Source organism: Onthophagus taurus, chromosome 6 (genome assembly GCF_036711975.1).
Source record: "Onthophagus taurus isolate NC chromosome 6, IU_Otau_3.0, whole genome shotgun sequence".
Taxonomy (NCBI): domain Eukaryota; kingdom Metazoa; phylum Arthropoda; class Insecta; order Coleoptera; family Scarabaeidae; genus Onthophagus; species Onthophagus taurus.
Window position 1 is genome coordinate 3,330,605 of NC_091971.1, and position 16,651 is coordinate 3,347,255.

A 16,651-nucleotide genomic window follows, 5' to 3' on the forward strand; every position below is an offset into this window, starting at 1 on the left:
CTTATGGGAAATTTCCTGCTCTTTCCAAAAACTGCTAAACTCACACGTTTTAGCCATTCTTAAACCCTGTTCGGGTCGATAACTTTCTTATATGAGCAGGAGAAAACTCTAGAACCATATCTATCTTATCGAAAATTTCCTGCTCTTTCTAGTGGTGTATAATATGCGACGATCGCGCGCTTGTACAAACACGTTTTGTGCCAAAAACTACTAACATTGTGGATTTTTCTGTTTCTAGTTAACTCCCATTTGTGACAGAGTCTGTCACGACGACCTGAGTGAAAATCATTATAAACGATTTATGGAAAAATCCCTGAAATCGGTCTAAAGATTTAACTTTTGTGCAATTTTTTGGTATAGATTTCAAAATTGTTCCCTCATTTTTAACCCTTTAACGGTTAGCGGCTTTTATAGAGACCACTTATCAATAAGGTCAAATAGTTGCATTACCATAACTAAATCGTTTCTAAAAACGAAAAAATAATTTACCCGTTAAACGGTTTAACGAGTTATGACGCAATCGATATTTTTTTCAAATGGCAATCCCCCATTTTTATTACGGAATACAAAAGAAGATTTTTTTCTGAATCTATACTCTGTTTTTAAACCAGGAGGAGTAAACGCGAAAGTCAGATTTACACTAGGAAAAATCACCAGAAAATATCACTAGATATTTTGGCGGTAAATTTAAATTAATAATTATTCTACTCCTCCTGGTTTAAAAACAGAGTATAATTGCCAAAGAAAACTTCAAGGTATAATTAATGTTTGTAAACAAAACTAACCTTACCGAACATTCCTTCACGCTATAATTGACATTACAAAAGAAAACTTCACGCTATAATTTCCATTACTAATTGCCAAAGAATACTTCATGGTATAATTAATGTTTGTAAACAAAACTAACCTTACCTCACATTCCTTCACGCTATAATTGACATTACAAAAGAAAACTTCACGCTATAATTGCCATTACAAATTGCCAAAGAATACTTCATGGTATAATTAATGTTTGTAAACAAAACTAACCTTACCGAACATTCCTTCACGCTATAATTGACATTACAAAAGAAAACTTCACGCTATAATTGCCATTACTAATTGCCAAAGAATACTTCATGGTATAATTAATGTTTGTAAACAAAACTAACCTTACCTCACATTCCTTCACGCTATAATTGACATTACAAAAGAAAACTTCACGCTATAATTGCCGTTACTAATTGCCAAAGAATACTTCATGGTATAATTAATGTTTGTAAACAAAACTAACCTTACCTAACATTCAGCGTCTGAAGACACAGGGCTAAACCCGAAACTTAAAAATATACAACTTAGCGCTGAATAACAATTAAAACTAGAACTAACACTTGCACTAGAACTATACTCTGTTTTTAAACCAGGACGAGTAAACGCGAAAGTCAGATTTACACTGGAAAAAATCACCAGAAAATATCACTAGATATTTTGGCGGTAAATTTAAATTAATAATTATTGTTTATTTATTTACTTATTATTGTATTTATTTTCGTTTGTTATCGTCAACACTATACATACAAATTAACATTGAAGTTATGAGTGTATTTATTTCAAAATATAATAAAAAAGGGTTTAAGAACACAAAATATACAATAATGACACGAAACTGTGGAATTATCAATTACCTAACCTTCAAATTCAAAATTGCCTGTGTGTGAACCTTCCTCGCATTCAACCAATCACGTGCAAGGTCAATCTGGTGACAAATTTAAAATACTCCTCCTGGTTTAAAAACAGAGTATAGTACATTCAATATTAATATTGGTTACATAAGAAAATTTTCGAGAAAAATTAGTTTAAACTTTAATTATTTCAAATTTAAATAATGATAAAAATAGCAGTCATGAGTAACTATGGTAACCAATAATTTTTAACAATTCCCTGTTTGTCAAAAACTGATTTAGTAGCTTCTTGAGGTGTGGTGGCGCGCCATCTTGTTGGAATAACTGCCGTTGGAATTGAGTTGGGTCAAAATTAGCGGGATGGAAGGAATAACATAGTTTTCAAAAATTTAAACATGTCTTTCCAGTTCCTCAAATCTTTTGCGGATATTGGGTGTGCGCATTTTAATGTCTACAGTAAAGTAACTAAATTTAAAGTCTACTAGTATGTTTACTAGTAACTCTACTAGTATGGGATGTAATCACAAAGTCTCCTGATTTTTCAGCATATAATACGGTGGTGAGGGAAAAAAGTAGAGTTGCCATTCAAAAAAATAAACTTTTTGAGATACGGAAATTTGACGCACATTTCTGACCATCCCGTATAACTTTAATTAATAATTGTTGTTAAATTAAAGTGTATAATTGTTATTAAAAGACACCATTAGAAAGAGCAGAAAATTTTCAATAAGATAGATATGGTTCTAGAGTTTTTTCCTGCTCATATAAGAAAGTTATCGACCCGAACAAGGTTTAAGAATGGCTAAAACGTGTGAATTTAGCAGTTTTTAGCAAAAAATGTACGTGTGCAAGCGCGTGATCGCCGCGTGTTATACATCACTAGAAAGAGCAGGAAATTTCAATCCTGCTCATATAAGAAAGTTGTTTAGAGGAAGAGTACTTAAGCGTTTCTGCGTGTAGGGATGGACATTAAGGGTGATTTAAGCATGACGCCGATAGATATTGATCGACGAAAACCCGGATTGAGATAGCTGAAGGAGCGCTCTTTCTGACTGTGATAACAGTTTTTTAAAATTCGGTTTCGTAACAATTGCACAAGACCTTGAAGTTTGATAATTTTGAGCTATTTTAAGTACAGCGCGGTGTTCTTCATTTTTTATTGATCTTAATATCAATCGGCAGACGAAAACCCGGTTTTAGATAGAGAAAGATTCAAGCTTTCAAGTGGTGCATTTAGTTTTTCGCTATCCCTAATTATAAGGAAGATATCAGCTAAGAAAGTAGATAGGAAATTACGGGTAAAAGTTTGTTGCTGGGAGGTTTGTTGCTATTGTCGCACGGGTTCCTAAAGAGTTATACTAAAGAATCTTAATTTTTGGGGATAGCCGAGGGTGGAACACGAAATTAAATCGGCTTTGATTTAAAACTCCCTCCTCTTGAATCAACGTAATTAAATTACTCTTCAAAGTTTTTAACCAAAATAAACAAAATATGTAATTTCAAATAAACGCTAAACATTATTATGAAGTCAAAAAAACTTTCAGAACGTTTTAGGATAAACTGTTTAATTCTCCAAAGTTGCCAGACATAACAATCATACAACATGACATTGATATTCTCCAGGACACAAAATATTTGTAGTAATAAATTTATTATTCATTCAGTTTCGTTTATTTTTGTGGATAAGTTTATCAAAAAGATTCAAGAACTAAGAATAGGTGAGGATCAGGTAAACTATGAGTCACGTTTCTTGCAAATAATCCCAAATGGCCTGTTCAGATAGTATCGAAGAGGTTTCCGCCGGTGTTAAAGATATGCAAAACAATACCGTTGAGGATATATTATAAGAAATGAATAAGCGGTGTTACTTTATAACAAGTCACAAATAGAATACTTAATAATATCTATTCATGATTGCAATACGCGAGGAATTTCTCGGAATGCCATAATCATTTCGTCCAATTAGACGGAATAAGTGCTTCGACCCTTCTTTATTTACACTTCACTCTATAAACGTCTTCTTATCGACTGCACACAATTCATTGTTGCCAATGACCCGGTAAATCCTCATCTATAACGCTACATTGGTTTTGTGATACCACCTCGGGATTCGGTCTCCTACGTTCGTCAAGAGATAACGTCTCATATAGTGTCGGGTTGCAGGCCATGATCCGTTATATCGGCGGAGGATCTATCGAGTGAAGAGGGAAGTACTCCAGAAGGGTCAACTTCCCAGGGACAAAAAACATAAATAAAAAGCTAACTTAGTATAATTGACCAATTACGCTTCGCGAAACTTAAACGCTTTTAATGGCTAGGTATAAGAAAATTGTTTAAGAAAGTTAAAATGTTGTTGTTACGGGACATTTCAATTTTTCACGTATAATATCGAATTTCACACCTTTCGGTATTCACCGCGACCTCACACGGTTTCGTCCGTTAATGCACCTTCTTCTACGGCATACAATAAGACCATTAAATAAAGCCGTCCATTAGGTAAACTAATAACTCATGAGTCAGGTGGTTACCTGCTCGGACGAAGAATGTAAATAATAATAAACAGCCTCGCGTCGGCGAACAGATAATAAAAGTTCTCATTGTTCGACCTGTGGTTCGGGTCGAAGCGGAAGGACGTGTTCGAACAGGCCAGAAACCGGAGCGAACCTTTAGCGGGGAAAGACGACGGGACGAGCCGCTTAGCACTTCCGACCGATTTTGCCGTCGATAGGGTGGACTGATCGACGACGGTTCCCCCCAATTAGGTAGCGTTAAAACATTCGCATTCCATAGATATTTGGGTCCGCATTCTCTCCCACGATCGCCCGGTCATCTACACTGGCTTCGACAAGGTCGAACTCGAAACGTAGCCCATGGTCACAGAATAACCAGAAATGACAGTGAGCCCGTCTAGACAAAATCGGGCCTTGTGAATCGCCATTTTATTGGAGTTTATTTTGAGCTAATATCACATCGGTTTATTATTTACTAATAAAAGTTTGACATATGACATATTGACTCCAACCTAAAGTCTATTTATGATATATACATAAGTTTATATAAGTACGTGTATCTCAAATAATTAAATAATGTTTCTTATCATTAACTGTTTGGGTAAATTACTAAGAACGTGTAATTCTGTCCTTAAAATTATCAATAACGATGGATTAAAAAAATTTATATTGCAATTCTACTTTTATATATAAATTGTGTATATATTATATTATTAAATAAAATAATAGTATAAACACAAAAAAAAATGCTGTGTATAAATAATTCTTTTACGATACAAATTTGAGCGTGTGAACCTGTATTATAAACTCCAATAAAATGGCTGAAACAGTGGAGCCATACATGGCGCCAAAGCATCAAGGTCCCAAACTCGCCAATCTAAAACATCAAACGTTCCGACAAAGCTGTCAGTTCTGGTTATTCTGTGCCATGGTGTTGTAACAGGACCGGGTTATAACCTTTTCAAAATCCACACCCAAAATCAATAGATTTTTAGAACCGGATTAAATGATTCATCAATAAGTTTAGTAATAGATCAATATCTATTTTAATTATTATACTCATTTATTTTGATTATACAACAATTTAGCACTGAATAACAATTAGAACTGGAACTAACACTAGAACAAGGACTAGAAAGTTTCTGGTTCTAGGTCTAGTGTTAGTTCTAGTTCTAGTTTTACTTCAATGAAAAATATATGTACAACAATCTAACGCTGAATACCAGCTAAAACAAGAATTAGCACTAGCATTAGAACTAACACTAGACCTAGAAGTAGAATCATTCGGGTTTAGCCGTCTTGAGAGACGTGAGGCTAAACCCGAATGATTCTAGTTCTAGGTCTAGTGTTAGTTCTAGTTTAATACTAACACTGTCACAAGAAATAACACTAGACCTAGAATTAGAATCATTCGTGTGTAGCCGTCTTTAGAGACGTGCGGCTAGAACTAACACAAGACCTAGAACGACTTTTAAACGTCAATTTGACAATTAAACGTCGATATCGTTAAAATCTAGATCTTAAAACACTCAAAAATCAATTAATTTAATGTAAAAAATCGTTTGGAAATACTAAAATTAACGAAATATTTTATTATTATGTGATATTCGTCAAAACATTTCAAAAAATTTAGGTTGGTACGATTTTAGTGATATGTGTTGTGGTTTTTAAATGTCAAAATGACGTTTAAACGTTAAGATGACATTTGTAAGTCAAAATTATTAAAAAAATCTAAAACGGCTATAAATAGAACAAGAAAAATAAAATATTGATAAGAAAGTTGGATGCATTTATCAGAATTAAATAATGAAGACCATTATTGCAAAGGGATCTGTAAAAAAGTAAAAATATTGTTTGACTTTTAAACGTCAACTTGACAATTAAACGTCAACATCGTTAAAGAAAGAAGATATTAAAAAAACTCAAAAATCAGTTAATTTGATGAAAAAAACTTTGTGAAATATTAAAAGTGGCGAAATATACTGATATATCATAAAAGTTATAAAAAATTGGTAAGAAATATTCAATATTCATCAAAATATTTTCAAAAATTTAGGTTGGTACGATTTTAGGGATATGTGTTGTGGTTTTTAAATGTCAAAATGACGTTTAAACGTTAAGATGACATTTGTATGTCAAAATTATTAAAAAAATCCAAAACGGCTATAAATAGAACAAGAAAAATAAAATATCGATAAGAAAGTTGGATGCATTTATCAGAATTAAATAATGAAGACCGTTATTGCAAAAGGATCTGTAAAAAAGTAAAAATATTGTTTGACGTTTAAACGTCAACTTGACAATTAAACGTCAACATCGTTAAAGAAAGTAGATATTAAAAAAACTCAAAAATCAGTTAATTTGATGAAAAAAAACTTTGTGAAATATTAAAAGTGGCGAAATATACTGATACATCAAAAAAGTTATAAAAAATTTGTAAGAAATATTCAATATTCATCAAAATATTTTCAAAAATTTAGGTTGGTACGATTTTAGGGATATGTGTTGTGGCTTTTAAATGTCAAAATGACGTTTAAACGTTAAGATGACATTTGTATGTCAAAATTATTAAAAAAATCCAAAACGGCTATAAATAGAACAAGAAAAATAAAATATCTATAAGAAAGTTGGATGGATTTATCAGAATTAAATAATGAAGACCATTATTGCAAAAGGATCTGTAAAAAAGTAAAAATATTGTTTGACTTTTAAACGTCAACTTGACAATTAAACGTCAACATCGTTAAAGAAAGTAGATATTAAAAAAACTCAAAAATCAGTTAATTTGATGAAAAAAAACTTTGTGAAATATTAAAAGTGGCGAAATATACTGATATATCATAAAAGCTATAAAAAATTAGACATTCATCAAAAGATTTCCAAAAATTTAGGTTGGTACCATTTCACGGATATGTATTGTGATTTGTAAACGTCGAAATGACGTTTAAACGTTAAGATGACATTCGAATGTCAATCATTCAAGAACTAGCATTAGAACTAACACTAGATCTACAACTAGATACATTCGCGTTTAGCCGTCTTAAGAGACGTACAGCTAAACCCAAATGATTTTAGTTCTAAATCTAGTGTTACTTCTAGTTTTATACTATAAGTCGAGTTATTAAGTAGAATAATATTAATAGTATATATTCATAAAAATATTTTGATCCTTATTCCGGTCCATTTAAAAGGATGAGAGAGATGTGTGTCCTTATAGAGGAAGAGAGTCCAGAAATATGCGAGCTTTCAAGTTGCCCGACCTGCCTGAAGCACACGGTGGAGGGGCGTAGGAGGAACCTCACCACGTCTACCTGTACACGTGATATAGGATCAGAGAGGACGACGTCGAAGATTCCCAGTTCCTCGCGTTGGTATGCGCGAGTACGTGTGACTCACCCAAGACGTGTTCCTACCTGATTTGAGTCCTGTCATTGATAAACTAAACACTTATTGGCCGCCCCGGATAATCGTCATCTTTAAAAAAATCATCTTCTCATAACCCATAACAGTTATAGTCGATGATTACTAACATTATTTAACATCTTGGTTCTTTAAGAATCTTTTTTTAAAATTTTTTTATGTTTCTTCGTGGTGTTGCTTCAATTGCAGTGGCATTCCTCTCCCCTGCGCGATACAATAGAGAGAAATTCGAAAGCCTGGTGGTCTTGAATAGAGAGAGGACGAGGAGGAGACGCCGTCGGCATTCTTCTCCCAGCAGGCGAGGAGGGCTATATTTCACCTTGGGACAGTTTTATCGACTGTGAATTAATAACTGCGAGCAGCTTACAGTCACCGGATGTGATGATGGCGTAGTATTCATTCACGACAAGACGTATCGCCTCGAACGCTACGTTGTGCCAACGTTGCCACAGTATTATTAGCAAATCCTCGACGATAATTTAACACGTATTTACAATTTTTTGAATCTGTCATATTTAAAATTAATTAATCCAACTTAACCTTTAATGTATTATTAAGAATTATAGTGTGTAAGGTAATCACAAAGATTTGTGACTAATTATTTCAAACGTGCAATAAATCTTCGAAGATATTTAATGGGGAAGCATTTAACATCGATATTTATTAGACAGAGTCCATGAGGCAACATGCAGAGTCTCTAATCTTCTCCTCTTTCACGTTCTGTTGTATTCATGCAATTAAACGTGGCCGTTCAAGAATGTATAGGTAGTTAACAGCAAATAAACACTCCTACTCACCGTGTAATGGTCAATTCTAAAATTAGAAGTAAATTAATAAACGTTCATTTATAACATCAAAAAGTTTCATTTTTTAATTCTTAAGCAAATTAATGTCAGTTTTTTATTAAACTCTATAATCTTTCAAAAAGATTAAATTAACATTCCATAACTTCAATGGGGAATTTCATTTCGTATTGAAGAAAACTCATTCGTTCGTTCAAGTTGTAATCTTTACAACCTCGTAACACTTAATAACACCGTTATGTATTTGCCTCTATTCAAAAGCGATCGCTTTTCAATTCTTGTTTTTATTGGTATGGTTTCTAAAGATGTCTTTTATCGTTTCAGGTCCCATATGCGGAGCGGGATCGTGTTGTGGAGAAACTTTCGAAGAAAAGCTCCTCGCCGATAGTAAAATCCACTTAGATCGATATCTAAAAGACGCGATAACGAGGATAGCATCAATACTGGATACCAGGGCGAAGCGATTTGACGATACGTTCAAAGATCTTTTGCAAAAATCCAAAAAGGATTTCCACGAGATGTTTAAAAAAACGTATGGTCTTATTTATCTCCAACACGCTCAAGTTTTTTCGGATTTCTTCGCCAGTTTGGAGAAGTATTTTAAGTCGGGACAAATCGCACTATCTGATACGATAGAGAAATTTTTTAATATTTTGTATATACGGATGTTCACGGTGATGAACGCTCAGTATCATTACGATAAGAAGTACCTGAAATGCGTCGAAAAGTTTATGAACGAATTAAAACCATTCGGAGATGTGCCTCAAAAATTTAAATTACAATTAACGCGATCGTTTGTCGCCACAAAAGTTTTATCTAAAACGTTGAGCAACGGAGCTTCAATAGCTCATAGTATGTTAACGTTTAAAACCGACGAAGATTGTGCTCGAAAATTAGTTGAAATGAAAAACTGCGCCGTTTGTACAAACCAAAAAGATCGATTACCATGTTCTTCATACTGCTCGAATACTTTACAAGGATGTTTAGAACACTTTTCGATTATATCAGATCATTGGGATAATTTTGTTGGTAAGTAATCCATTTATTTATTTCTTTTATACAAAAAATTTGGTGCAAAAGAAGTGTTAGAGAGAAACTCCAATTTTAATTTAAGGATCTTTTATGTAAGGCAACCCCTTGCTGTTTGGATAATGAGGGGTATCTAGGTTTTTTTTTTTGAGGTAGGAGTGGGTGCTTAAGAGGGTAATTACACGGTGAAAAATAAGTGGTTCTAAATTATAGAAGAGATTTTTATCATAAAGGAAAAATGCTACTTTAAAAACTTCACTTGAAATGAGTCTTTATAAACAATTCTTTTTTGTAATGCTATAATTTATTTTATCTACGACTGCTTGGATAAGTCATCATTACCACACTCATTTGAAGTGATTTGAGTTACGTAATGAAGTTCATTACCACACTGGTTTCATTACGTAACGCATTTTTAACCCAATCAGAACATACTTAATTTATTGAAACGAGCAACAATACAAAAGAAAAGTGCTATCTACTTACAGAGAAACAATACTATTTATTGTAAACATTAATTATTATGTTTTTAGATTTCAAAACACTTATTCCAGATGAGTAAACATGTTGTTGAAACTGACAATTCAAAATTGTCAACAATCATTTCAAAATATTTTTATAAATGTCAAATAGACTTTTCTAAAGAAATTGATTTTTTAGTAATTTTTAGCAGTCGTAGATAAAATGCTGTATATCACACGTGGGCTAGAGCATAATTACACTACTCGTGTGATTACACGACTCTGTCTACGACCTCGTCGTGCAATTCTCCACACTCGTACTGTAATTATGTTTCTAGCCCACTTGTAATATAAATAACTATTATCTACGACTGCTTGGATAAGTCATCATTACCACACTCATTTGAGGTGATTTGAGTTACGTAATGAAGTTTATTACCACACTGGTTTTATTACGTAACGCATTTTTAACCCAATCAGAACATACTTAATTTATTGAAACAAGCAAGAATACAAAAGAAAAAGTGCTACCTATTTAAAGTGAAACTATTTATTATAAACATTACTTGTTATGTTTTTACATTTCGGAACACTTATTCCAGATGAGTAAATGTTATTGAGACTGACATTAATTCAAAATTGTCAACAATCATTTCAAAATATTTTTATAAATGTCAAATAGACTTTTTCAAAGAAATTGATTTTTTAGTAATTTTTAGCAGTCGTAGATAAAATGCTGTATATCGCACGTGGGCTAGAGCATAATTACAGTACTCGTGTGATTATGTTTCTAGCCCACTTGTAATATAAATAACTATTATCTACGACTGCTTGGATAAGTCATCATTACCACACTCATTTGAGGTGATTTGAGTTACGTAATGAAGTTTATTACCACACTGGTTTCATTACGTAACGCATTTTTAACCCAATCAGAACATACTTAATTTATTGAAACAAGCAAGAATACAAAAGAAAAAGTGCTACCTATTTAAAGTGAAACTATTTATTATAAACTTTACTTGTTATGTTTTTACATTTCGGAACACTTATTCCAGATGAGTAAATGTTATTGAAACTGACATTAATTCAAAATTGTTAACAATCATTTCAAAATATTTTTATAAATGTCTAAATAGACCTTTTTAAAGAAATTGATTTTTAAGTAATTTTTAGCAGTCGTAGATAAAATGTTGTATATCACACGAGGGCTAAAGCATAATATTGTGTGATTACACGGTCTACGACCTCGTCGTGCAATTCTCCACACTCGTACAGTAATTATGTTTCTAGCCCACTTGTAATATAAATAACTATTATATAATTTAACAATTAGGTTCTGAATCATTTAGAGATTGTCATCATTTTATATTTAGAAAAACGATTTTTTTTTGGTCGTTTTTACCCATTCTGAGACATCATGTGCCGAAGCAATATATCTATGGCAGAAACGATATATCATGCTCAGAAGCTAAATATTAGAAGAATATTAATTAGAATTTTCAAATTATTTTCTGCATCCAGTTTTTTTCTATCACATTATTATTATCACATTTCTTCTACACACAGCAGAATCAGTAATATTGAGAGAAAGATAGGTAGCAGATTCCATTGTTGCAATAGATACGTTAAATCAATCTTAAATGCAAAAATGTGTGTGCAGAAAAATATCGTAGATAAGTGTTATAGTAAATATTATGCATAGAAACAGAAATATGAACTTGTGCAAAAGAAAATATCATGTTCAGAAGTGATATATAGATGCAAAATTTCATGCTCATAGACTAAATATCTTGGCAGAAGATTATAGTGAAGCGAAAAAACAAAAATAGATTCATTTGTGTTACAAAAACGTTTTAAATGTATGTAAATACAACAGACAAAAATTTACATATACAAATCTAAATGTATATATCATTATTTATTATTAATATCTTGTTGAATAAGCAAGCCTCCGAATCCAAAATAAGAACAAGGTTATCAAAACAGAACCTATTGTTTAGAACTAGTTGGACTCTTACAATAGATCACAATCGCTTTGAGCGTTTATATTGTATTCAAATTGACAAATCTTCTTCTGCGTGACAAAGGTGGTTCGTTTCAAACGACGGTTGTCTTTTGGTGAACTTTGCGGCATCGCGCCCCAGTCATTAAAAGCGTCGTGGTTCGATGCCGTCTCGTTACTTCTTTATTTTTTTCCTTTTCTCCGAGGTCTACATCGAGCCCCCGGAGCCGGTTCGAACATGCCGAAATTGCACGCCAAACCAGTTTGAGGCCGATCGAAGTCCCAAATTCCCACATGAGTCCGACCTCCGCCCATACTCACAGATTCCTGTGCGTCCCCATCTCTTTCCCCGTATATGAGAGAGCTCGGTGATCCCAATTCCACCGAATAATGTTGATTTATTGCCGTTTTATTGAACCACAGGAACGAAACTATCATTTATATTAATTTTAACGACGGACAAGAATAACTTATTACTCCCCTATGAGAGATAATGTAATTATTTAATAAAAAATTCTAATTCAAATTTTTTTTTGTGAAATTGCAGAAGGTGTGGATAAAATTTCTGATCGCCTCCTTGGCCCATTTAATATAGAAGCGGTTGTTGAACCAATAAATATAAAAATCTCGGAAGCTATTATGAATTTCCAAGAAAGTGGGTCAGCTGTGTCTGAAAAAATTTTTGTAAGCTGCGGAAAACCAGCTTTGGATAGAAGACGAAGAAACGCATCACCAAAAAGTAAAGTTAGGGACGATGAAGTCACCAATCAAAGTAATTATGGAAATAATAAGAAGAAACATGTCAAGAAAACTGAAAGTAGCACTACTTTGGAGAAAATAATCCGAGATATTAAGCAGGTAAGATTTATTAAAGCTAAGTATTGATGAAAATTAATTTTAATTTTTCTTCGTAGAGAGTCAAAGATTCCAAATTATTCTGGAGACAAATTCCTTATCAATACTGCAACGAAGAAGGCACCTCAGCCAAGCCAAGTCAAGATGGTTCATGCTGGAATGGAACAACACCATTCAACATAACAACATCCCCAACAAGTGAACCAATATCTTCAAATCAACAACTACAAGAAGTTATCCAAGAGCTACAAATGCTCTCTCAAACTCTTTACAGTGCTCATCAAGGGCAAGAAATTGATATCCCCGAAGGCGAAGAGATGTATATAGAAAGTGGATCCGGATCTGGTGATGATAGCTTAGTTGATCAAGAAGAAGGTGAAGACGATGATCGTGAAAATAGCGGGGAAGATACAGTTCCAAGAATACACCCCGAAATTTCTAGTACGACAAGAAAACCGGAACTACCAATAGAATCAATAACTTCACCACCAAAGGGAGCACCAACAGGTGGAAGTGTTGCTGTGTCATTTAATCGTGCCATTATTAGTTATGTACTGCCCATAATCCTAGTTTGGTTTGGGGGTACGATTGCGGACTTACTGTGATATGTGTACTTTGTGTAAATAAATAAATAAAAAGAAGAAATGATGATGAAAAATGTTTAGGTATTAACTAATAAATTTTGTAAAATGTGTGAGATGTATACGCGATGTGTACTAATTTTAGCACAATGATAATAACTCATTAATCGTAAGTGCCCCAATGTAAAAGAAGATGAAAGAAAAAAAAGGAATTATATATAACAAAAGGACAGAGATGAGATATATAAAAAGGCAAGTGACGATGAGATGCTGGACTTTTATTTTAAATAAAGAAAAAAAACTAGGATAACGAATTGAAACGTAAAAATAAAAGAAAAAACTCTGTGTGCCTGTATGTGTGTGTCTTGTAATTTTTTCATATCAAGTGAACAATGTATTTTTTACAAATCGACGTAATACATTCATATTATAACTGTACATTATTTATTTCCTTATTATAAATAATTAAAAAAAATCGAAAAAAAGCGATGAAACGATGTCACTTATTTAATTGAAATAAATGTATAAGTATTGGATATTTAACGTTTTTATTTCGAATGGGTGAAAAATTTTAATGTATATGCTTAAAATGAAGAAAAATTAATTCAAAATGTAAATAATGTCAGTGTTTTAAGCGCCATCTTTTGTGATTCAATTCAACGCTGTAATACTTACCCCTCTATTAGAGATGGCGCGAGCTACGTTATAAAAGATTAGCAATAAATAAATTAATAATCTATATTTGTAAGTTATAACTATTAAAAATTAGATTATTTTATGTAAATAAATTAATAATAAACAAATAAATTAATAACTATAAAAAGAAATTTGTTTTTTAATTCCATTTAAGATATTTTTGGTTCTTAATCATTAGAAGATATTAATATTAATAGTTGAAAATATCTCCAACATAGGTGAATTGAATTGGAAGTTTAGTTTTAATTAAACATTGAATCCTAACTTTTTCTATCTTAACGTTTTTTTTTGCAAAAAATTGATATATTTATAAGAAATTATCTATTTAATTGATTATTAACAAGATAGAATTTTTATGAATTTATTTGTATGCTATAAATAGTTTATAACTTTTACGTTTCATTTGTGATAATTTTCATTGGAAAGATAACAAAATATTTAGGATACCGTAAAGATAGAAAGTTATTTCTAGGTATTACTTTTAAAGTAAAAGTTCCGTTCGAGAAAATGTTCTATTTAGAACTCAAAAAAAGTATAATAAGTATATAAAAACTTGGGAAAATTTGTATATGTAGTAAATATTAACTAATCAATTATTAATTAAATTCTTAAAGAAACCAAAAAGATTGATTCTAAAAGAATTCGTGATTAAATCCAAAAGAATTTTGATCCAACATTTTTTCTGTATTTATCACTTACTATATAATCATATAATTAAAATAAATCAATTTATTTTAAAATTTTCATTCAAAAACTCGTAGTTTTCATCAAACATATGTTAATTAACGCCAGCAACAAAAATAAAAAAACGAGTAACAATTTAAAAAATTTTTATTGTAAATAACATTCTTATGATTATAATTATTAGATCAGGCATTTATATAACTTTGTGGTCTTGTTTTCATGTAGACGAACCCAGCAATGAATATCAAAATTCCAATTACCGCTGGTATCACCACCGTGTAAACTTGGCGTTGAATGTCTTCGAAATCTTTCTTCCTCTGCTTCTTATCCTTGCTCGTTTCCTTTTGTTTACCCTTCGATTGACGCATTATAGGTTGGTTATTTTATTTTATAAAACACCTTTTCTTTTTCGTTTCTTCGGAATAAGTTTCCGACTTTTTTTCCTAATAACCACACTTAGCTACCTGTCGTTTCAATGCTGACGTATCAACAACACTAAAATCTGGGGTTATGTTCGCGTGTTTAAATTGTCTGACGTTGGCTAATATCGGTAAAGTAGGTAACTGTAATCGAGCCAACTTAGCGATTTTAATCAATTTTTTAATAATTAAAAAAAAACTTTGCAAAAACACTAATTCTAAGGTAATTGTTCCTTACCATCGTAAAAACCATAATCGATTATATACTTTAAAAAGAAATGAGTAAATCAATGAAAATAAACAGGTCGACACCTAACCTACAAATTCTTTATTTTATAACCACGCACAAAATCAATCTGATAAACTAAAAGTAAAGTTATTTTCACTGAACTAGGTGAGATTACAACGTATATTTACGGATGAAACACCTTGTTTTTCTTACGGTTTCGATGCATAATTAATGACTCACTACCTGTCGTTAGATAGACTGTGTGTCAATAGATTCCTCAAGGTCTTCTGTTAGTTCTAGTGATAGTGCTAGTGTAAAACTAGAACTAACACTAGAACTAGAAAGTATCGGGTTTAGCCGTCTTAAGATACGCACAGCTAAACCAGAATGTTTCTAGGTCTAGTCTTAGTTCTACTTTTCTTTCAATAGAAATATACCACAATCTAACAGTATATAACATTTAGAACTAGAACTAAATCCAGGTGTCCACTTGCGAGAAATGGTCTCGAGAGAAGCTATCGAGAGTATTTTTTCTGGTGGACACGCATCTGAGAGTAACTATCAAAAAGTCCCCACCCACTTTCGGAGAGTGAACAAGTTGAGACTTGTACTCAAGTGGACATGCACAATTTATCTATCGTGAGAGAAACTATCAAAAAACGAACACGGTTCGAATTTTGCTGCGAGTTTTCTCAATATAACACGTTTAAAGATGACGCCTAAAAGAAAATGATCCAAAGAAGAAATATTTGAATTAATTGAAGTGTATGGAGAAAATTCAGTTCTATGGAATACCAAATCTAAAGAACATAGAAATCGGGAAGTGAGGGAAATTTATACGGGATTTGTACCATTGGTATCTAGTCTTCTGACAACATAATTTGGACTTCTGACAGTAAAATTAAGTCTTCTACTAACATTATTTGGTTTTTTAGTAGTAGTGTGTAGTCTTCTGTAAGAAGAATGTGCTTTATTTGCAAAATCTAGTTTTTTTATAGCAATACTTAGTCTTCTGCCAGCAATATCTAGTCTTCTACCAACAGTATTTCGTCTTCTGGTAGTAGTGTCAAGTCTTCTGTAAGAAGAATTTGCTTCATTTACAACATCTAGTCTTTCATTAGTAATACTTAGTCTTCTGCAAGAAGAAATATTTGAATTAATTAAAGTGTATGAAGAAAATTCAGTTCTTTGGAATACCAAATCTAAAGAACATAGAAATCGGGAAGCGAGGGATACAATTTTAACAACTATTGGATAAAAATTTAAACGGGATTTGTACCATTGGTAATATCTAGTCT

The 16,651-nt window shown here is 32.1% G+C and overlaps 2 protein-coding genes across 2 annotated transcripts in view; one reads left to right on the top strand and one right to left on the bottom strand.

Annotated features, from left to right (window-relative positions):
- The window catches only part of LOC111424711 (glypican dally-like), a 67,373-nt gene extending 53,512 nt beyond the window's left edge, over positions 1-13,861 (top strand). The window contains exons 2-4 of the mRNA XM_023058346.2: positions 8,719-9,423; positions 12,437-12,747; positions 12,804-13,861. Of these exons, the coding sequence (XP_022914114.1) occupies positions 8,719-9,423; positions 12,437-12,747; positions 12,804-13,349 (1,562 nt within the window). The 3' untranslated portion in view covers positions 13,350-13,861. The remainder of the gene's footprint in view (positions 1-8,718; positions 9,424-12,436; positions 12,748-12,803) is intronic.
- A 973-nt stretch (positions 13,862-14,834) lies between these two features.
- LOC111424764 (single-pass membrane and coiled-coil domain-containing protein 4 homolog) lies at positions 14,835-15,618 on the bottom strand. The gene has a single exon (XM_023058433.2). The coding sequence runs from the start codon at positions 15,071-15,073 to the stop codon at positions 14,891-14,893; it is 183 nt and encodes a 60-aa protein (XP_022914201.1). The 5' UTR covers positions 15,074-15,618; the 3' UTR covers positions 14,835-14,890.
- Between the last annotated feature and the right edge of the window lie 1,033 nt (positions 15,619-16,651).

What these genes read in the sequence shown, in the direction of transcription:
- LOC111424764 (XM_023058433.2), bottom strand. Translation starts at nt 15,073, where the DNA reads ATGCGTCAATCGAAGGGTAAACAAAAGGAAACGAGCAAGGATAAGAAG.